The sequence below is a fragment of the Myodes glareolus genome, chromosome 23 (genome assembly GCF_982192425.1).
Source record: "Myodes glareolus chromosome 23, mMyoGla1.1, whole genome shotgun sequence".
Classification (NCBI taxonomy): Eukaryota; Metazoa; Chordata; class Mammalia; order Rodentia; family Cricetidae; genus Myodes; species Myodes glareolus.
The window spans coordinates 44,792,693-44,815,944 of NC_142048.1; the positions used below are offsets into that span (position 1 = coordinate 44,792,693).

General features: G+C 44.4%; 1 protein-coding gene across 1 annotated transcript; it reads left to right on the plus strand.

The window, feature by feature from the left end:
* Window positions 1–13,226: 13,226 nt before the first annotated feature.
* Chrna6 (cholinergic receptor nicotinic alpha 6 subunit) lies at window positions 13,227–22,982 on the plus strand. The gene is made up of 6 exons (XM_048456592.3): window positions 13,227–13,424; window positions 14,925–15,064; window positions 18,269–18,313; window positions 19,124–19,233; window positions 19,338–20,316; window positions 21,672–22,982. Exons 1-6 carry the CDS (start codon window positions 13,343–13,345, stop codon window positions 21,801–21,803), a joined length of 1,488 nt encoding a protein of 495 aa, XP_048312549.2. The 5' UTR covers window positions 13,227–13,342; the 3' UTR covers window positions 21,804–22,982.
* The last annotated feature ends 270 nt before the right edge of the window (window positions 22,983–23,252 follow it).

Here is a 23,252-nt window from a genome sequence, read left to right on the forward strand (position 1 = left end):
AGGATGGCATATAATTCTGCCTTCTGGACAGAATCATAAGGACTTTGTTCCACTTTACTCAATTCTTCTGATTTGTAACCTGCTTTCCCTGATTTATTAGCATCGGTATAAAATGTATGGGCTCTGGTTATTGGAGCATCACGGACAATTTGAGGGAGGATCCAAGAAGTTCTCTTTATAAAGTTAAGTCTCTTGCTTTTTGGGTAATTGTTATTGATTTCTCCCAAAAAATTAGCACAAGCTCTTTGCCATGGTTCATTGTCTTCCCACAACTTTTTTATCTCATCAGCAGTGAAAGGCACTATAATTTCTGCTGGGTCTATACCTGCTAATTGACGAGGTCTCAATTTTCCTTTTATAATCAATTCAGAGACTTTTTCCACATAAGTTTTTAATTTTTTACTTGGTTTGTGTGGTAAGAAGATCCATTCTAAAATAGTATCTTCCCTCTGCATTAAAATTCCTGTAGGAGAAATTCTGGAAGGTAGTATAACTAGAATGCAACTAAGATTTGGATCCACCCTATCTACATGTGCCTCCTGTAATTTTTCCTCAACCATCGTCAGTTCCTTTTCTGCTTCAGCTGTTAACTCTCTGGGACTATTCAAATCTTTGTCACCATCTAAGGTTTTGTTTAAATAAATTATTAGATCAGGTGTTATCCCAACAGCTGGTCGTAGACTGGAAATGTCTCCCAATAATCTTTGAAAGTCATTAAGAGTTTGTAACCGGTCTCTCCTGATTTGTGCCTTTTGAGTCTTAATTCTTTGTAAGCCTATTTTATAACCTAAATAATTAACAGAATCTCCTCTCTGAATTTTTTCAGGAGCAATTTGCAATCCCCATTTAGGTAATACTAGTTTTACTTCTTCAAACAGCCTTTCTAAGGTATCTTTGTTTTGATCAGATATCAGAATATCATCCATATAGTGGTATATTATGGACTTAGGAAATTGTTTGCGTATAATTTTCAATGGTTGGCTTACAAAATATTGGCACAGGTTGGGAAAGTTCAACATTCCCTATGGGAGGACGGTCCACTGGTACCTCCTTGCAGGCTGAGAGTTATTATAGGTAGGCACTGTGAAGGCAAACTTTTCTCTATCTTTTTCTTGTAATGGTATAGTGAAGAAACAATCTTTCAGATCAATAACTATAAGAGGCCATCCCTTTGGTAACAGGGAGGGCAGAGGAATTCCAGATTGCAGAGGGCCCATAGGTTGAATAACCTTGTTGATAGCTCTAAGATCTGTCACCATTCTCCATTTACCAGATTTTTTCTTAACAACAAACACAGGAGAGTTCCAAGGGCTGGTAGATTCTTCTATATGTCCAGCATCTAATTGCTCTTGTACCAGCTGTTCTAAAGCCTGTAACTTTTCCTCAGCTAAAGGCCACTGTTTAGTCCATATTGGTTTCTCAGTCAACCATTGTAGAGGCATGGCTGTTGGTACCTCTGAAGAGCCATCAATTGTGTTGTGTTCTTGTATAGCTCTAATGGCTGGTTTCTGCCATCTGTAATATCTTGTAATATTGTCCTCAGAAATATAGGCTCTGGAAGCAGCAGAAATGTTAATTTGGGTGTTCCATTGCTGCAATAGGTCATGGCCCCATAAATTCACTGCAATATTTGCTACATATGGCCTTAGTTTTCCTATTTGTCCGTCTGGACCTATACAATTGACCCATCTCGTGCTTTGTTTTACTCGAGATAGGGTTCCAATTCCTAAGAACTGAATATCTACCTCCTGAAGAGGCCAATGCAGATGTCAAGACTCTGGTGTAATGATACTTACATCCACACCTGTGTCCAGTAAGCCAGTAATAAGTTTGCCATTTACACACACTCTTAGCTGTGGTCTTTGTTCATTTATAGAAGTCTGCCAGAATATTCGTTTACTTTGTCCTCTTAGATTTCTTGATTCATTCACCACATTTAACTCATCCTTCAGACCGTTATTGCTTTTAACAGCAGGCATGGGGCATTCTAATTTCCCTGAAGAGGCATGTTCTCTGCAGTGATCGGAAATGACTGGACCACATTTGCCATGGGGGCCTTCGAGAGGCCCCCTATTGAGTTTCCCGATGGCAACGGGTTGCCCTGTTTATCTCTTGTTGACCTACACTCATTCGTCCAATGCCTGCCCTTTCCACATCTCCTACATAAACCTGAAGGCTGAGTCCTCCTATTCCTGTTATTCCTAGAAGAGGCATTATTCCTGGAATTCCATTGTCTGCAGTCCCTTTTCATGTGTCCCATTTTGCCACAATGAAAGCATTTTGTAATCTGATGTCTCCTTTTACCTTTGGAAATTGCTTCTTGTACCCATGTTTCATTGCCATAATCAAATGTATCAACATTCATTGTATGTAAAACCCATTCGTCCAAAGGCGCTGATCTGAGCTTTAAAGACCCCAGGATACTTTTGCATTCTACATTGGCATTCTCATAAGCCAAAGACTCAATTACTATATTTCTTGCTTCTGGATCAGGTATCCCTATTTGTACAGCCTTAGTTAGTCGTTGCAAAAAGTCACTAAAGGGTTCTCTCTGACCCTGTTTGACCCTGACATACAATTCTACTCTCTGACCTGAGTCTTGAACCCTGTCCCAGGCCCTTAGAGCTGCTGTAGCACATATGGATAAAATGTTTTCATCATAAAGAGCTTGTTCCTGAGGATCAGAGTAAGGTCCTTCCCCTAGAATTTGATCTAGAGAAACCTCAATTCCTTTCGCTGATTCTTGTTGTTGTAAAAGTCTGGCCTCTTGTTTGAATAGGCATTTGAAATGCCATAAAGGTCCGTTCTCAAGGACAGCTGATGTGAGCTGGTTCCAATCTTGAGGAGTGGCCCTGTTGCTCAGAGCCCAGGATTTTAACATCTCCCTAACAAAGGATGAATGTAGTCCATAATTCACAATTGCTTGTTTAAATTCTTTCAGATCATTCATACGTATAGGCTCCCATGTATGTTCTTTAATGACCGTAGGGGTTTTGGAGCCAGTTATCTTTTCTGATGTTATTACTGGAAAGGCAGGTATAACTCTATGTAGACTGAGAGTTTTTTGAGGTGAAGGTTGTCTTTCTACCTTTTGCTCCTGTTCATCAGAGTCTATGATTTCCTCAATCTTATTAAATCTGCTCACCATTGCCTTCTGTAAGTCCTGAATCTCCTGTCCAGTATTATGCTCCAAAGCCTTCATTAACGATTCTAAGGCATGGAGCTTGTCCGTCAGAGACACTATTTCCTCCTTGGACACAATCGCCTTCATTGATAATTCCAAGGCGTGGATATCAAGGCGTATCCGTTAGAGATACGATATCTGCCTTGTACATAATCCTCATGGCATGTACTGTGCCTTCTTGTATGGAAATCCTGTCAATTAATCTATCATACCCTTTTGATAAAGTCCGATTTTCACATTCAATGGTTATAATCCTCTCAGCTAATGTTTCAGCACTTACAGTCATGGACTGGAGGTTATGAGTCATTTTGGTTGTCCCCTCCTCCAGAGCAGTGACGCTCCCTTCTAAAGAAGCAATATCAGACTGTACCTTCTTGATATTTTGGTCAGTCGACCGAGTCATATCAAACAAAGATCTAGTCTCCTCCTTGAGAACTCCAAACTCTGATCTAGTCTCCTGCTTGAAAACTCCAAACTCTGATCTAGTCTCCTGCTTGAAAACTCCAAACTCTGATCTAGTTTCCTCCTTGAAAACTCCAAACTCTGATCTAGTTTCCTCCTTGAAGTCTCCAAACTCTGATCTAGTTTCCTCCTTGAAAACTCCAAACTCTGATCTAGTTTCCTCCTTGAAATCTCCAAACTCTTTTTTGAGGAGGTTGGTATCAGTCTGAATTGTTCTTAAGGTTTTAATCTCTGCCCTCAGCATTGTAGATTCAGTCTGTAAGGACTGTATCTTTCTTATAAAATAGCCAAACACCAGAAAAGCAACAGATCCCAGGAATAACAAAGTAAGAGGAATATCTGAGACATCCTTCAGAATATCCTCCATAGCGCAATTGAAAAAACCATTGAACTTTTGGATAGTAATATTTTCCGACATTTTCAATCAAAGGAAATTGTACTTGTATGTATGTATGTATGTATGTATTTTCAACCGAAAAGAAAAATCTTACCTGTAATGACCGTTGCCTGCCAGTAGGAGGTGGGGCGCACCTGAATCCACGTGGCAGTGGTGTTGATTGAGGAAGTAAACTCTAGAATATATACACTCAAATCCAGAGGTTAAATCCACAGATCACAAAAGGTCAGAGAGCTTCTAGTGGCCAATAAACAAGGCAATAAACAAGGCCCTGCTGCTCTGTTCAACCGGATGCAGAGGGTCGTGACACAGCCACTGCACTGTTGCTAAAGAGGCCTAGTGCTTTGGGCCCCGTGTCCCTGTGCTGGGATTAAGGGTCAAGCTGCTTGCAGCACTCCTAATCAGTTATGGCGGATGGCAGGGGTTTCAAACAGCTTGCTGGAACTTCAAAGGGAGCTTGCGCTGTGAGCTCTTTGACTCACGTTGCAAGGAGAAATTTAAAAATCCGTGCCGAACAGGGCAAAGTAAGCCGGCAGAGACTGTCCGGACCTGTGTATCCTGGGAGGCCGAGCTGGGGGTGGGGGTGTGGGGCGGTTCTTAAACCAAACGTTGGGCGCCAATTATCGGCGAATCAATCCCACACCAGTTATGTTTTAAGGGGTTATTTATTTTGGGGGGTAAAACTTACATACACCATAAACCATCAGGAAGGGAGCCTAGTCGCAGGAGCCGGGAGCAGGAGCCGGGAGCAAGCACCGGAACCAAGAGCCGGAACCAAGAGGGCCTGATCCGGATCTGCTTCTCTTTTTAAAAGAGAAATATACCACGCCTCAGTGGGCTGGTATTTCAGCAGCTATTGGCTGACGGAGCGGAAGTCACTCCCCGCTGCACTGTGGGCTCGTATTTCAGCAACTATTGGTTGAGGCAGCGGAAGTTACTCCCACAACAACAGCAATAATTAATTAAGAAAATAGTCTAAAATTACCTTCAGTTGCACACATTTATTCAGGCATTTTCTCAATTAGGATTTATTTTCCCACATACCTTCTGTCAAGTTGACAAAGAACCAACCACAGCAACAAGGACACAGCGTCATGCATGGGATATTTATGAGCATTTCCAAATCATTACCTTCTAGGAGAAAGTAAGAATTGTCTCCCAAGCCCAAGTTTAAAACTAGGCAATGGAGGTGATACAAACAGACAGAAAGATAGACAGGCATGGGGAGAGAGAGAATTCATGTATGTAGTTATGTGTGCATTTGTACATGTAAACCCAGAGGACACCTTCTGCTACCTGCCATTCTTCAGGTTCCATCCACCTTGTTATTGAATAAAGGTCTTGCTGGCCTGTACCTTATCTGTTGGCAAAGTTGACTGACTCTGTTCATCACTGATTATAGCACAGGTTTGCTGTAGATGATGGATTTTCTGTTTTCCCCTGTCTAGAAATGATTACTCTGCCTTTGCTCATGAAGGACAGTTTTGCTGGGAATAAAACTCTAGGTAAATGGACTCTCTGCTTGTGTCCTTTCAGAGCACTGCACCATTTTCTCCCTTCCTACCTGCATAGCCATCTGCACTTCATTCCTAGTTCTCTCCAGTTGTCACCGGCTGGAGGGTATAGCTTTTGCATTGGAAACTTAGACATGCTCATCAATGGGCAGAGAAGCCAGGGACACTGACAGACTCTTTGAAACAAGGCCACATTCTGCACTACTTTGCAATTAGACCTGGTTTAGTTAGGACTCTATGATTAAAATTATGTTCCATTGTACATATACTCTGGTGAGGCTTGAACATCAAACTCTTATACACTATTAAATTTATGAGGACCAGCGCAGCACTTTGATTCCTTCAAGGAAGGCAAACTGGAAGAGTTCTGGAGTTGAACTTTGATTTGATTGTCTCTGGACAGTGAATGCTTTCTGTGGTTTCAAGTCTTTATTGCTTTTGAAAACATGCTTGTCTTAACAAAAACTCAATTTTGTGAATGTTCAATGGGTGCTTGAAAAGTGAATATGCATCATTGGTGACCGCTTTCGTCACTTGTCACCACCCCAAGACCATAGCAGGACTCACCCCAGTGCCTACTGGGATGTTTCATAGGAAGCACAGCACCTGCCCAGCATCTTCATCTCACAGATTTGCAGAGATGCACATGCCCCAGAAATGTCCAAGTCTATAATATCACAGGGGCATGCTGAGAATGGGTCCTATGCAAATGTTCTTCTGGTTCTCTGGAAGAGGATTCTCCTCAAGTGGCTACAGCTGGCCATGGGCATCAGGATCAGCACAGAGCTTTACAAAGCAGTAGCCTGTGTCAGACCCCAGAGATGCGGGAGCAGCAGGTCTGAGGACAGGGCTCTAAATTCAATCACCACCTTCCTTGGAAAAAACAAAAGAGAAAGAGGCAGGGGGCACAGAACAAACGCTGTAGCTACAGATGCAAAGATCTGAATTAGGAAGCTGTAAGTCAAGGTACACCTGGGTCATCAAGAGCTGGAGAGACAAGGGAAGGTTCTCTGGGGGAGCCTACAGGAGAGCCTGACTTTGCCAACAGCTACAAGTTGGTGCTTTTATCCTCAGAGCTGTGAAAGAATAGCATTCTGTGGTATTAGTGTTATGATTCATGATGGTGTGACCCTGGCATGTCCCCTGGCAGGTGGGAGACCAACAGACACGCCATGCAGAGAGAGACTGGGTATGAAGTTTATCTAGTGTGTATTGGTAAGGTTATAAAGGTAAGGGGTTATGGAAGGGAGGAGAAACAGAGAGTGGGGGACAGAGCAGGGACTGAGAAGGAGAAGAAAGAGGAAGGTGATAAGGAGAAGCAGAGATTGCCTCTTCAGAAGAAGGAGTGATGGGGACAGATGGGGGGTGAGGAGTCATGCCTCAGCAGGAAGGGGGAGATTGGGAGTGAACAGAGCTTGTCTCTTCAAGAGACAAGGTATCTAGGTGACAGGGCAGGCCAGCAGATTTCTTATTACAACAATTAGCCCACCCAGTCTGTGGTGATTCATTATAGAGCCCTAAGAAATCAACAGGACTTGGCATTGCTTTCTCATATCCAGTCACACAGCTGGGACTCCTGCAGTGGAATACATTTCATTTCACTGAGCTCCTGGTTCTGTGACATTGGTTAACAAAGCTGAAGTTGGTTGTGCATCAAGAGACCTGCAGTTGGAGCCCATTTATTTCTATGTTGAAAACCCCAGATAATTGCTTTATAAAGGCAGAATTCAAGAGCCTGGAAGGGAGGTCCAGAATTCGCAGAGTCCTGTCTTGACAATCATTTTCACTAGGGTATGTCCTTCACTAGTAGTTGCTGAGTGAACCCCATGGCAGGGCTAACAAACATGCCCAAAGCTAGGTGTGGCTCAGCAGGAGAAGGCTCCCTAACTTCCATCCCCAGCAGTGCAAGGAGAAAACCACAGACCCTGCTGGGCATGTACCTACTCTTCTCCCAGAGTTAGGAGTCTGCCCGTATGGGCCCAGACACACCTGACTGCGGTTTCTTGACTGGCATTGGATGTAGGGCCCAGCTTCATTGCTCCATTTTCTCATCAGCCTTAACTTCCCAGCTCTGTGCACAGGGAAGGATCCAAGGGGAAGGAAAATGGAAGTGGTGCTGACTATGACCCAGTTCAGAAAGGACTCTAAAGCATTCAATGTATAAAGTATTCATGGCTCTAAAAGCTTTTCCAGGAGTTTGAAAGTGTTTGCTTAGAACCAGATGGATCCAGATTGGAATTCTAACTCAGCCACTTTCCAGATCTGATGGAGTTTTAAAGTTATTTAACCTCCTGGATTGTCACTGTCTTCACTCCCAAAATGATGTCTTGACTCACAATAGCAATGGCTGGGGGGTTAACAGAATACCAGTGACTCCTCTGGTGGCTGGCACAGGGGAAGTCCTCAGCACTAGGACTTCCCAACATCAATGTTTACCTTTCTCATCAAGGCAACTACTATGCTCTATCCCACCCCTGTTCCTCAGTCTCTTCCCTTTGTCTCTTTTAGTGAATAAAGGATGACTTGATTGGGACAATTTGAGCTCCTTCTTTAATTAGCAATGTAAAGTTTCTTCTTTTTCTCCAAGTTAACATATGTTTGAATACCCAGATTAGCAAAACTGGCTTCTCCTCCCTGTGGTAGAAATACTGGCTATGGTAGAGGTAAACTAATACTAAGGAACCGCGAACACCTGAAGTTTTAACACGGGTAGGTATTTTAAACAACACATGAGACCTTTACATTATTAATAGTGTCATACTGCAGCGGGTCATGAATAATACATGCATGTTGGGCTCTAGTGTGCAATTCTTTATAAGCAGGGGTTTTTTTTTCTTATTTTGAGTTTAAAGAGAACTGACAGTTGGATATCAGTCCACCGAGTGTTGACTTGTGCACTTTGAATCTGTTAAGAAAAAGAAAAGGGAAAAACTTGAAAAAAAGCACACACCTAACTTATCTAACCATGCCAAAATTCTCCTTTATTTTTTGGGAGAAGCAATGCAGTGCATTTTGGAAGCAGCAAAATTCCTAAAACACTTTTTATGACAAAAATGTCCTAATGTTAACAAATGTTACTTTCCAACCCAGGATAATCTTCCAATTAAACTTAACTTTTATGATTAGAAACTCACGAAACAATTACCTTCTGAAGCACTTACTTTCCAGTTTTCTACGATATTAGGTCTAAGAATGTATTCTATTCTCTCTCCCTCTCTCTCTCTCTCTCTCTCTCTCTCTCTCTCTCTCTCTCTCTTTCTCTCTCTCTCTCTTTCACCGAGGATGGAAGCCAGGATCTTCCACTTATTAGTTTACATTTTAACTCTGCCTAGATCCCCAGCCCTTTTTCCAGGCTCTCTCAGTAGCCCTGGCTAGCTTCACACACAAGCCTCCTGAGCACTGAGGTTGCAAATGTACATCACAATTGCTGGCAAAGAATGTTTCATTCATTTATCTCATTTGCTTTTTATTTAGGGAGGCAGGGCTTCATTTACACTCATCTGAGGCTTAACTGGAGTTCATTGTGTAGCTAAGGATGACCTTGAACTTCTGATACTCCTGCGTCTACCACCACCACCACCACCCATGTTCTGGAATTAGAGGTAAATTCTACCACACTCAGTTTAGACAGGGCTGCAGATTGTATTCAGGGCCTGGTGCATGCTGGGCAAGTGCTCTACCAACTGAACAATGGCCTTGGTCATCAGAATGCCTTATTTTTGATAGCGATGACGTAATGAGTCTGAGAACAATGACTACAGTAATGTATGAAACCAGCTGTGGCCACACTGCTCCCAGACTTGGCATTTCACGGTTCTGTGACTGCCGGGGAATTATGCACCTGATCTGTCTTCTTTTCACCTGTGTGTGAAGAAGAAGAGGTCTAACTACAAGCCACGTTCCTTGCTCCCACTTGAAATGTCAGTGACCCAAGGACAAGTGACTGGAATGAAGAAAAGCATTTAGTAAGCCAGTAAACCATGCATTGTCTTGAAATGGTTATGGAGGACAAGTATGGGGAGCTGGAGAGATGGCTCACTGGGTAGTGAAGAGTCCAGGCATAAGAAAATAAAAATGTAGATTCCAAAAATAAGAATGTAGAAATAAAGAAATATAAAGTTATAAGTCTAGGAGAATGAGAACAGACTATCAGCAGCTTTCTCAGCAGATCAAGGATCATTCAGTCACAGTGAGCTATTTTCTCCGATGCTTGGGAAGCGTAGGTCATTTTACAACTGGCTGTTTTATTTACAAGGCCAGAGTGTCTCTCTACAAATTGAGAGCAGTGTCCTGACCATCCTTGATAAACGGCAGATGTGAACTGAGTTAACCTTTAGGAGACAGAGATATGTGACCTCTGGGTTAGACATTGTCTCTGTTATGGGAAACTGGCGACACCAGAGGAGAGGCATAAGACTCCGGTTTACACCCGGAGGTACCAGGAGACAGTGGATAAATATAAAGGTTTAATTAATGAGCTCTGATAATGGAGGTTGTAAAGTATGGCAGTTAGTATCTGAAGATTTACCTGGAAACAGTGTGAAAGGCTTTTCTTCTAAGTTCTCAGCCCAAGAACCAGTTAATACTAATTTATTAACCTTCTAGTGTTACAAGCAACCCCGTTTCTGACTAATTGCTAAAGATATCTGTTTTCTCGCAATGAGTGACTTTCGTTGTAGTCTCCCCTAAAACATATTTCGTGATGGCTGCCTAGTTACCCATTGACATTAGCACTCACTCCCCTCTTTAGGGTCTCCGCTGACCAACCCAAGGGTCAGGGCAAGGTTGTAAAACTTCTCTTGTTCAGAGATAATGCCTGGTGCCCCTACTATAAAAAGTAGGTTCAGAAACCGGCCTTTTGCCACAGCCTAACAAACACTATCTCTGGCTGTGGTCTCAGCTAGCTGATAAGCTTCTGTGCCCCACGGTGTTTTATTTTTATTTTTTATTTTTAAGTTTGCTTCTGGTTTCTGGAATAAAGTTTGCTTCTGGTTTATTAGACTTGGTGGTGTTCGCATCTTTGCACGACCCCCCTGGACCCAACAGGTAGAGCACTAGCTGCCCTTCCAGAGGTCTTGAGTTCAATTCCTAGCACCCACTTGGTGGCTCACAACCATCTGTGATGGGATCCAATGTCCTGTTCTGGTGTGCAGATGTACATGTAGATGTAGCACTCGTATATATAAAATACATTTGTAGAATAACTTTTACAAAGAAGGAACAAGGAAGGTGAAGGGGGAAAGAGGTAAAGAAGGGAAGGGAAGCCTCGCTGTTTCATTGTTAGTCAGCCTTTCCTGCCCAGAACTCCACCACTCTCCTCCTAACTTGGTCAGCAACATGATTGAACAAGGGCTGATTGCTAGGATATAAATATGAAGTAATATCCAGCAACAGCAGGGGAAATGTGCAATTCCTTTAAGAATTATTTTATTAGTCCTCTCTCTCTCTTCCTCCCTCCCTCCCTCTCCCTCTCCCTCTTTCTCTCTTTCTCATAGTGTGTGTGTGTGTGTGTGTGTGTGTGTGTGTGTGTGTGTGTGTGTGTATGTGTCCATCATGTATGGACAGATAACCACTGAGGTCAGAATATGGTATCAGATCCTTGGAGTTGGAACGGAACATGTGTTGAATTCTCTGGAAGGGCAGCAGATCTTGGTTAACCAAGATCCATCTGTCAAGCTCAACTCCTTTGGTTTTTGAATTGTTACTGGTGGTACTAATTAAGATAAGGTGGGTGCTATAATGAATTGAGATGTTACTAATGATATTGGCTAAGATAAGGGTGATGCTAAAGAATTGAGATGTTGTTGAGGATACTGACAAAGATGAGGGTGAGGCTTTATGATGGAGGCTGGTACCAACAACTGTAGTCTTGCCCGAGGCTACAGAAGCAATGCTGAGCAGCACATCGCAGGGAAGCTTCTCAGAGGCCAACACACAAACCCTTATGGGGCTGCTTTTCTGCTGCACAGGTTAGTGGATATCCCGAGCTCTGGGTCTTAAGGAGCGAAGGTACTAATTGGACGGTATTCAAGTCTTTCACCCTCTTTTCTCGGGAATAGCTCATTCTGTAGTTAGTTGTCAGAGAAAAAGAGGTCTTTTCCTTGGAGGTCTAGGAGGAGATAGAAGTGAGGAACTCTCCCCAGAGGACAAGAGGAAATCACTGAAAGGCAACTGTCACCAGACAAGATCTTCAAATGCATCTTCTCATGAGGCAACATTACCAGTAGGCTGCTTCCCTCGGAGTCTCGCACAGCAGCAAACCTGGGGTACATACACAGCTCAGTGTTCAGTCACGGGACTGCCACAATCAAAGCTATTAGCATCAACTAAGGGCACACAGAGCCCCAGGTTTCCAGAGAGTTCCTCAGAAGCAGGCAGAGTTCCCAGAGTTCTCATCGACTTGACCCCTAGCACTACAAAAAGAAACACCCAGCAAAGGGTCCCGCCGTGTAGCCTCTTTGCATCTGTCATACAGATTTAGCTTGCCCGCTGAAGACAGCAGGCACCACCAGCTGTGCCTCCCTAAGGCCCCTCCTCTGCTCCAGCCCTAGGCAGGCCAGCTGTGAGCCTCCCAGAGGCCCAGAAGCTAGACAAGAAAGCCCCGTCCTCTTCAGACTATAATGTGCGTCCCGTAGAAAATACAAGCGTACAGCAGCTACAATGTGCACTTTCGGACACAGCCCCCTTGATCCATCACAGCCGAGTGTCATCCTGACTCACTTTGTGACACCTCAGGCTCTCTGAAAACCCTGTGGTACTTGAGGAAAAGACAAAGCCTAGGTACTAAGGAGAGGATTGAAAGGACCTGTAAGAACCAAGGTGAGGCCCCCGCCTGTGAGTTCTCCCTCTGCTGATGGGAGCTGGGGGCTAAGAGAACTTAGAGGACCCTGTCAATGTGCAGATTGTACTGCTTTCACAGTGGGGCCCTAAACTCTGACTGAGAACTCCTTGAGAGCTAACATTTTACCATCTAGTTCCTCTTTAAGCAATGCTGAGATCTAAGCCAAATGGTCAGCTAATCAGAACCCGACCAGTACCCCAGCTACAAAGAGAAGGGGGAAAGAGCAGAAATCTAATCAACCCCCCTCTCCCCAGGGAAAGTATCTGGTGGGTTGCTGGCCCCCTCATTCTTTGCGATTTGATCTCTTTCCTGATCTGGGGTTACAGCACTCCGAAGAGCAAGGCACTTGAAGAGCTGGCACAAGCATGTCCTCTAAACTGTCCCAGTGAAGACAGGGATTGGGGTTACTTTAGACAGATTCCTCTCCAGCAAGCCTCAATTAAACAGCAAAGTGTGCGAATACTTTGGTGCTGGGTGTGGTTTTTTTTTTTTTTTTTTGAGTCAAATGATCTTTACACAGTGGTCGCCTATCAGATAGCCCACATTTTAGGAAGGTTGAGAACCCCAAAGAATAATAATAATAATAGTCACTAATAATAGGTGAATATAATAATAATAATAACAGGTCTCCAAGGGGCCTGTCTGCGTCGTGTCAAGTCCTGCCTTTCTTTCTTCATCTCTCTTGCACCGAGATCTAGGGTGACAGGAAATGTGACAGCCCTTCTGAAGCTGCAGTCCTGGCTTCCCTTGCCCTTCGCATCTGCTCTGTCTGTCCCGCGATGCTGGGAGCAGCTACGTGATGTTCCGTGTTTTCATTTCGCAGAAGATCCGTGTGGGTTGCCACGAGCTTCCGCGAGGCTTTAACGGTCTGATTCCTGCAGCTGTCTGACAGCTGCGTTTTTCAGCACCCCCTGGGTAGAAATCAGAATTCAGGTGCTTTTATCATGCTGACAACGGGCCAGGACCAGGGATTCCTCCGCTTGGGTTTGTGTCTGAGCTTGTGTGGATTCCTGGCTTCCTTGAAAGGTAAGTTACTTCTGCTTACCTCCTAGAATGATTTTAGCTCCGTGCATTCACTCTCCTTTCTCAGCTTGCCTAGATCCAAATGACCAGGCGACTTTTACTAGTTAGGTTTAACCTAACAGATGAGATTTGGAGAGCAGTGTGGGGAAAACGTTGCAACATGCTGTTAATTGTATTTCATTTTGCTAACTAAAGTATGTCTTCCCAGTGAGCACACAGAGTCATCTGTTTTTGTAGCCGTTCATGCCATTAATGTTCTCCACTTATTTTTTGTGACTATATTTAATACATTTTTCGAAGAGCGATTTGTTAGCTGGAACATATCAGCTAACCTGATATGTAACAGTGAACCTGCCTGTTGTCAGTAATTGGCCTCATTTGGGAAACTTGTCTCAATGTCTGTACCAAGAGTGAGCCTGCTCACTCTTAAGAGTTGACTCAGACGTGGCTGCTGGTGTTGCAGATCACATCCCCTCTGTGCTACTGGGTTTCAGAGGTGGGGGGCTGATGGAGGGATCAGCAATAGAGTCTCACAGGAGGGACATAGCAATAGTAGCTAGGAAGGTTTCTCACTGGTTCCTGAAGAAATGTTTTCATTGTGGTTTAATTACACCAGCCAGAATGACGGTGGCGGCAAAAGTTTTCTCTCCTGGGGCCGTCCTTCCAAATGGACGCCCAGAGTGGCTTCAGTGAGGAGCACAGCACATCTCTGGTCCTTTCCTTCTGGTCAGGGTACGAATCTTTTGGAAAGTCCATGGCGTATTTCTGTAGTCAAATATGAACTGCACAAAACAAACTGTGGGGGTGTGTTTCACTGGGGTGTTGGGGAAGTGAGGTGTGCAAACTGGAGGCAAGAAACTATTTTACTGCATTCTTAAAGAATTAGAGACACAGGTGGTACTACTGGCCAGACTTTAATGACTCAAAAGGGTACGGAGAATCAATTTGCAATTGCTTTTAAAGAACTCTAAGTGAATTTACTTTAAAAAACTCTGCATTTGCACAAATCTAAAAATAAATGATTCCAGGGTATATTTTTTAAAGGTCGTGGCTTTGGAGATTTTAGGGAATGATTCGATGCTGTGTTTGTTTGGTGAGGGTGCCAGCCTTTCCAGGTGTCAACCTACAGACCTCCAGAATTCCCACAAAGCTTCTGGTTCAGAGGTCATGCTGTGAGTTGTGTTTTGTGACACAAAAAAATCCCTCCTCATGGCTTTCTATTCAGTGACATTTATGGTGCCCTTGACTTCCATAGGCAGTCTTCTCGGGATCTGTACTAGTTCTGAGAAACCTATGTAGTCGTTTTATCTCAATGTTAAAACAAAGTAAGCACGGTTAAAAAGGGGATGGGGTTGACTGGCCCTTGTGCAAGCAGGTAGGTGTGGGCCTAGCTGGTGCTGTGAAGAGTCTCTGGCTGAGGCAGTAGCCTTGGGCCAGGGAGGAGCTAGCTCAGCCCATACCCCAGCGCTTCCCTGATGCTTTCTTTCTCTGTGTACCACACAGGCTGCACAGGCTGTGCGTCTGAAGAGCAGCTCTTCCACACACTGTTCGCTCGCTACAACCGATTCATCCGGCCGGTGGAAAACGTTTCTGAGCCTGTCACAGTTCATTTTGAGTTGGCCATCACACAGCTGGCCAATGTGGTGAGTGCCTCAGACTCTAGACGTGTTGCCAGGGAAGACACCAGAGGTTGCCAGAGGTTGCCAGAGTCCAGTTCAGACTCTAGACACGTTGCCAGGGGACTGCATTCCCAGTGCGTGCGCACTTTGTGCACCTGATGGGCCCGGAACTCTGTCGCACAACTTAAACGTGAATATTGGGTGATCTATAAAGGGTCATTCCAGGCCCTGCATCAGGCTTTGCAGAAGTTCTTTCAGAGTCAGATTATAAAATACAGACATGAAGTCTGGTGGAACGGAGGCTCGAAGTAAATTATGTGCCATACTCTGTGGCCTTCTCTAAGTTCCTTTGGGATCATTTTAAGGGCAAGTGGAAATAGGCTCTTTTGGATTTCCCTCCCCCTCCCCCATTCTAAATAACCTTCTTTCTCTTGTCCCAGGGATGGGAGGTAGAAGAATCTGAATCTCAAAGTCCAGAAGGGGTCTTAGCTCCAGGCCTGGACTTCAGCACCAGATGCACTAGTAGCTAGACTAGGAAATAAAGGGAACCCTGGAATGTCACCAGACAGAGCGTTAGAGATGGTCCTGAGACTATCATACACATAGAGGAAGGCTGTCATCTTCCAGCCCAGTCCAAGGATAGGGAAATGATCCTCCTGCCCTACAGCATCTGTCCTGTGGGTACATTCAGGGTGACTTCCCCAGGTATACTTAGGGAAAGACCAAACTACAACATTTAGACAGACACCACCAGGCTTACCCAGTGGACTTTGTTGAGCCAGCCTGGTCCTTTAACTCTTGATTGGACGTGTGCATAGTCTGGTAAACATTGGCTCATGTTTCACATGCCAGAGGTTTTTTCTTACCTAGCTAGACCCACTTGATCCATTAAAAACCATTTATCTCATATCTGTTCTGACCCCTTCTTGGTTTTACACTGGGCAAGATGCATGTGGACTAGGCTGTGGGGAGTAGAGAGCTAAACTGGGTGTGCCCTGCAGTCTGAAAGGACTGCCCCTCTTCTCAGCTTTACCTCACACCCTGATGATGGACTCTCTCAAGACAACTTTCTTAGCGTGGGAGGATGGCAGCGGGTGTCCTGAATAGGTAGATTTTGACATTGGTATGTGGCTACCAATATAATTCGTATGTGGCATATAAACAGCTTAAATAAAATGAATTTCTCTTTGTGTAGCAGAAATATAAAGATTCACAGGCCAGGAGGGTAGCACCTGGTATCATCAGCGTGTTAATACTGGACCACTATGTTTAAATTTAAAGTTATATAATGCTCCTCTCCAGGGTTTGCTGCTCAAGTGAGCCATGGTGCTGAACGCATAACCAGATTTGGCAACAGTGGCAGTGCGCCTTCTATCTCTTTTGCCATCCTGTGTCTACCAATCGTTTCTTCATGTTGCTTCATGGAGTCTATGACTCACCTGATACGTGTGACTTTCTAACACTCCAAGGGTCTATATGCCTCATGGATACATATCATGTGGAAGTTCTCCAACCCGTGGAAGTGTCTCAGGGGGAGCAGGCCTATTGAGAATGGTATTGCTAAGTGTCATCTCCCTAAACACAGTGAACTAGCCCATAGATACATCAGGTTTTGGAGAATGTGTGGGGCTTAGTCCAGTTACAAGACCTCATGGAACAGAGGCAGTAGAGTTCACCTGGTTTTGACCAACAGCTAGTGCATATACTGGCAAGGCTTCTGCTAGACCTGACAGATCCAAAGTGACTCAACACCAGAGGCCCTGATCAAGAAGGGTAACTGTGAGGCTGTGCAGGCTCCATTTCCTCTAACTCTTCTTGTTAACCTTTACAAAACTCAGGGGCCAGGATGGCTTCTTATTGATGGGGAGAAGCTTGGCATGGTCTCTCTTTGGGCTTCTCCAGGGTGGGTAGCAGGAACCATGGCGTAAAGGACTAGAGACCAGAGGGCCGCTCAGTGGAGTGGAGAGAGCTACAGTCAGAGCCCTGTCTACAAATCTCAATAAAGCTGGCTTCCTTCACTCTCTAGGGGCCTCAGATATCTTGGGAAGCAAGATTTTGGAATCTCCTGCTGACCATTAGAGCCTACCATCACTACCCAAGCTATTGTGTTGTGACCTACCTGTCACCTAGGTGTGTCTTGGGTACCTTTCCTGCTGAGGATCAGTGGCCACTTAAGAATCAATTGTTCTGAAGATGGTGACAGGAATGGCCTGCAGACCACCTGCCCTGACTCTCCTAAGGCCGCTTTAGGGCCTGCTTGGACTGTACCTCCTCAGAGAAGCCTTCCTTGACTCTTATATAAAATGCACACGAGTCGCTCTCCTTCTCATTGTTATATCACTCTATATTATATATATATATATATATAATATAAATATATATATTATTTTGCAACTTCTCAACCAACAACTAAGACCACATGAAGGCAGGAGCTTGGTCCATTCTATAACTGAATATCAATTCTATTACTGAGTACTCAGTAAGTATGAGTGTCCTTTGTAGCTGAAGGGCGCTTGAGTTGGGGAAGAGACTTCATAGGGAGAGGATAACCAGTTTCAGTTGGCAAACTTGCTAGAGAGCTGAAGCTATTATTTCAGTTTGGATCCCACAGCAAATGCTCACAGGGCGTTCTGGGCATCTTTGAGGAAAGGCCACGAAGCATATGTGGAAACGGTGAGCACCTGTCACCACCTGCAGAGCTTCCACTCCATTGTCCCTAAACCTCTGCCCTCCTCCCTGTCTCTGTTCATGCATCCAGGAGGCTTTATGGACTGAGCTGATGAGAAAAGATTTACAAAGGAGGTGAAATTCAAATGAGCTTGGAGTGACAGTTTAAAGCCATCTATCATTTCTAAGTCAACGGAGCAGGGATGTGTATAAAAATACTCTATTTCTCTTGTAAAGTTTAATTCTCTCAATCTTCAAGCTTGCACAGATTTGTCAACTTTTAGCCATAATTCTTGCTTTAAGACTTGTTCCAAGAGAACTCAGACAACAATGAGGACACTAAGAGAGACTTACATAGATTTAATCTACATGGGAAATAGAAAAAGACAAGATCTCCTGAATAAATTGGGAGCATGGGGACCTTGGGGGAGAGTTCATGGAGGAGGAGAGAGGCAGGAAGGGGAGCAGAAAAAAATGTAGAGTTCAATAAAAATCAATTTTAAAAAAAGACTTGTATTAGCAAGTACATGGAAGGCTGAAAAAATTATTTCTCCCTCCCAGGATGAAGTCAACCAGATCATGGAAACCAACCTGTGGCTGCGTCACGTATGTCTCTCATGTGTCTCTCCCTTTGAACCATGCCCATGTGTGTCCACTCAGTGTCAAACCCACCTACATTACCTCTTTCCCTCCACAGCCTATGATAGACATTGTGTATGCTCTGTTTACAGCTGGCTTAATGCAGACAGTGCGTGGGTAGAACCTAACGTCTTTAACATAGAGCCCTCTGCCCTTTCTGTTCTGCTCTCAAATCTCTTCTTATCAGTGACTGGAGTCCCAAGTCTGATGCTTACTTTCCTCTTTGATAGCTCTAGGATGACAATGGTTGAGGTCTGGAGAGCATATTATATAATCAGTACCTGACTTTTATAAGTTACAGTAGCGTCTTTGCTCTTTAAAGTCTAAATAGTGTACACAGTGCAATGGACTCATCCTCATGCATGCAAATTGTGTTTTATCATTAGGAACAAGTTACTACCCCAGTTTGAATTGAAGTAGTCCATGAAACACAATATGAAGCCTTAAACTTGTTATAGATATGCCTAAATCAGCTCAGCTATTTAGTTCCCAGTGCCCGTGGTTATAATCCCCTGCTTTTAATAGGAATTAATGTAATCTTCAAAATATCTTACTTTTTAATCAAGAAAATTATTGAACTTACATAAACATTTGGCTTGCAGGAAATAAAAGGGTTTGGGATTGGGGTTCAGAGAGGGCAAAGGGTAACAGTAATCAGAACCCCCAATGTACATGGATCACATTGTTAAAAAACAAATTTAACAACAGTTAAAACAAAGCAAGACCACTACCACCACCACCACAACCATAAATGGCTTTTTGTTTCCTTTCTTTTAGATCTGGAAGGACTACAAATTACGTTGGGATCCAATGGAATATGATGGCATCGAGACACTTCGTGTTCCAGCAGACAAGATCTGGAAGCCAGACATTGTTCTATATAACAAGTATGTGTGTCTAGACAGATTCACAGTCAATTTCCAAAATCTTTGACCCAAGTGATCCACAGCAAAGGGACCGTGTTGCTAAAAGTGTGTGGCTTTTCTTGCAGTGCTGTTGGCGACTTCCAAGTGGAAGGCAAGACCAAAGCTCTTCTGAAGTACGACGGTATGATAACCTGGACCCCACCAGCCATCTTCAAGAGTTCCTGTCCCATGGACATCACCTTCTTCCCTTTTGACCATCAAAACTGTTCCCTGAAATTTGGTTCCTGGACTTATGACAAGGCTGAGATTGACCTCCTGATCATCGGCTCTAAAGTGGACATGAAGGATTTTTGGGAAAACAGCGAATGGGAAATTGTCGATGCCTCTGGCTACAAGCATGATATCAAGTACAACTGTTGTGAAGAGATTTACACGGACATAACTTACTCTTTCTACATCAGGAGGCTGCCCATGTTTTACACCATTAACCTCATCATCCCCTGTCTCTTCCTCTCCTTTCTCACCGTGTTGGTCTTTTACCTCCCTTCTGAGTGTGGCGAGAAAGTGACTCTTTGCATCTCTGTTCTGCTTTCTCTGACTGTCTTTTTGTTGGTGATTACCGAGACCATCCCATCCACATCTCTGGTGATCCCACTGGTGGGTGAGTATCTCCTGTTCACCATGATCTTTGTCACCCTGTCCATTGTGGTGACCGTTTTTGTGTTGAATATACACTATCGCACCCCAGCCACACATACCATGCCCAAGTGGGTGAAGACTGTTTTCCTTCAGGTTTTCCCCTCAATTCTGATGATGAGGAGGCCTCTGGACAAGACAAAGAAGGCGAGTGATGCTAAAGACCCCAAGAACCTTCCTAAGAGACCTGCCAAGGTCAAGTTTGCTCATCGAAGAGAGCCTAAACTTCTGAAGGAATGCTGCCACTGTCAAAAGCCAAGAGAGATAGCTCCTGGCAGGAGACAGTTAAGTCAGCAGCCTGCACCATGGGAGACAGAGAGTTCAGAGCACTCACCAGACGTGGAAGATGTGATCGACAGTGTTCAGTTCATAGCAGAAAACATGAGGAGCCACAATGAAACAAAGGAGGTGAGCATATACCCCTTTCCTCCAGCCTACTGTGCCCCCAGCAAGCCATAGGCACTTTACAGAATAGTCAGAGCATCGGTGGGAGTTACGTTTGTGATACAGTCAGACAGAATCATCTAAGACCAGCTCTATTATCATGCAGCACTGGGGAACCTGGGTTAGAGCTTATGTAGCTACATTGAGATGATATGTAGACCTACAATACATCTCCAATCTGTATTACAGTCAAATGCAGCTATGCTACGCATGCAAGACAAGCTTGATTCGTGGAATAAGCCCCAACACAGCAAACAGTAGTAAAGAGAGGGTGGGGAGGGAGACTGCCCAGGGGAAGGCAAACTGACTGAGGTGTTGCCTGAAGTCGCAGTGGTGAAGGACTGGAGCTCCTTAGCACTCAGCAGCTGGGATTTCATTTCCTCTACTAGAGGCGAACATAGACAGGAATCAGAGGCATCTTGGAGATGTGCTCAGCATGCACACATTCTGCTCCTGTCTCCCACACTCTCATGCCAGTAACTTGGCTCCTCCTCCCCCAAAGCAAGGACTCAAAGATACCATGGCAGCTCCCCATGTCACCCCTTGACTAGCTGAGGCTTCCAGAAGCTCTTGCCAGTTGTCCAGAGTTGTTTCGTAACTATAGCTCCCTGCATCTGTAACTCCTAGTGAAGGAATATCAGGATCCCCAATACTTCTCTGTTGATGCACGGGGAGAAACTGAGAACACCTGGCCTAACACATGTCACAGGACAGGAATGGCCGATGAGCTCCCCTCCAGGCTGGCATCACTTTCTATGTAGGAGATACAGTTACTGCTGACCGACCGTGCCATGCAGGTCCCCTAAAATACAACCCACAGAGACCATGGTGGAAGGTTAGAAAGAGTTCAGGTATGTAGAAGCTCTCTCTGTTAGCATCACTTTGAGGCCTGGAGGCTGCTTACTTCCGGGTAGGGGGTTCTCAATCATAGCCCAGATCCTCCAGCCTATTCTCTTATTGCTTCAGACTCAGGTCCCCAAAGACCCAGGCTCTCCTTATGCACAAGTGACAAGAGTTGGATTCTCAAGCAGATACTTTTGGGAACTGTCCCTAGAACCAGGAAAGGACTCTTGTCACAGGAAAGGGGTCATAAAAATCTTCAGCACCGTCCATTGCCACCCATAATGTATATCTACGCTCCTTAGACAATGAGCACCACATGAGAGACACGGGCAGGCAAACATAATACCAATAATTGATTTTGAAAGTATCAGAGAAAGTTGCTTTCAGGGGGAAAAAACACTATTCATAAGACAAAGCATGTTTTCCTATGGTCCTGGTTCTCAAAGCTAGCCTTGATCCTTTTTTTTGCATTTCAGGTAGAAGATGACTGGAAATACATGGCCATGGTGGTGGACAGGGTCTTCCTCTGGGTGTTTATAATTGTCTGTGTGTTTGGAACTGTGGGGCTATTTCTTCAGCCACTGCTTGGGAACACCGGAAAGTCTTAATCGTTATTTTTCCTTTTGCCTTCTGAGTCTTTTAGATGATGTGTTTGTTCTGAACTACTTACCACAAGAAAAGGCCAAGTACTCTGTCTCCTAAACCACAACATGATGGGAAAGGCAAACCATATTACAACTTTAGGAGCCTAGATAAATATCTTCGTTGTGCTGGGTGCCCATTAGAGCCTTTTACCACCAGAACTGCAGTGCTCCCAGACCAGAAGCACTGACTCAGTTTCCCTATGCTATACACACTTTGTTTCCAGGAACATGCATGACCCTCACAGAGCTAGGCCCTGCAGCTAGCGCCAGTCCACACTGGAAAGTGATTCTCTTGTATCTGAAGCTCCTGTTGGTTGTTGCCATGATGCATCAGACTAGAGAGAAACTCTGGAACACTGCTGACATTCGCAATGCCTGCCTACTCCCGTGCCCTACTGTCTCATGCATGTCTCTGTGACAGAGCTCACAGTTCTCTGGCACACGCATGGTTAAAGGAGAACAAATGGTATCCCCCTTAGTGGACTAGTCAATCAGGTATACTATTGGCTTTCTGTCTGGGTGAAATATCACCTGTGATATTCTATGTGAAAGGAGGAAGTTGCTGTGAATTCATGGTTTCAGAGGCTTTAGTCCATGATCCTCAGGCCCCAATACCTCTGAACCTTTGGGAGGCAAATCATAACAGACATGCCAAGGAGAGGGCAACTGTCCACTTAATGGTAGCTACCAAGAAAGCAAACATAGAGGAAGAATCTGGGGTGCTAATATTCCTTCCAAAGGCACACCCCAATTATTTAACTCTTATCCCAGAATCTCGATTACCTCCCAATAGTGCAGAGGACTAAGTCTTTAACACGTGTCCTTGGGGGTGATCCAAACCACAGCAGTATGGTTCTAGCAGGACATTTGACTGGTACCCAGCTCTGTGCTAGGTACAACAAGGGTATCTCAAATAGATTCTTTCCTTTGCAAAGTTACAGCCTTTTAGAAAAGTCATACATGAAAAGATCAACAGGATCAGGTAATGGAGAACACAGTTACGGCAACCCAAATGAAAGAACCTAACTGGGAAGAACCTAAAAACACTCCAGTGTTTCAAATAGGTATCTGTCTAGTCTTTCCCCATGAACCCTTCACATGCTCACTGCTTGGAGACAAAATAAAATCTGTATGAAATTTTAATCTTGTGCCACTTGGAGCAATTTCTTTTCCGAGTGGGAGGGCATTTGGGAGTTGTGTGGCGTTCCACGCCAGTCACCTGTTGGCGTGACTGTGCTAACTTGCAGGTGTGTCTTAGACAGCAGCCCGTGGAGTCCAGTTAAAAGGGGCTGTTTTCAGTTCCTCTCTCTCTCCCAGCAAGTTCCTGTTCACGTGCATAGGTAGTTTCATGATTCAGTTTTACCATTCTATGCTGTTGTCCCAAAACAAAATCAGCAACCTTTGCCAGGGCCT

What these genes read in the sequence shown, in the direction of transcription:
- Chrna6 (XM_048456592.3), top strand. Translation starts at nt 13,343, where the DNA reads ATGCTGACAACGGGCCAGGACCAGGGATTCCTCCGCTTGGGTTTGTGT. An exon ending in ATTCCTGGCTTCCTTGAAAG is followed by an intron (nt 13,425 to 14,924) that starts GTAAGTTACTTC and finishes TGTACCACACAG; the next exon opens with GCTGCACAGGCTGTGCGTCT. An exon ending in TCACACAGCTGGCCAATGTG is followed by an intron (nt 15,065 to 18,268) that starts GTGAGTGCCTCA and finishes TCTCCCTCCCAG; the next exon opens with GATGAAGTCAACCAGATCAT.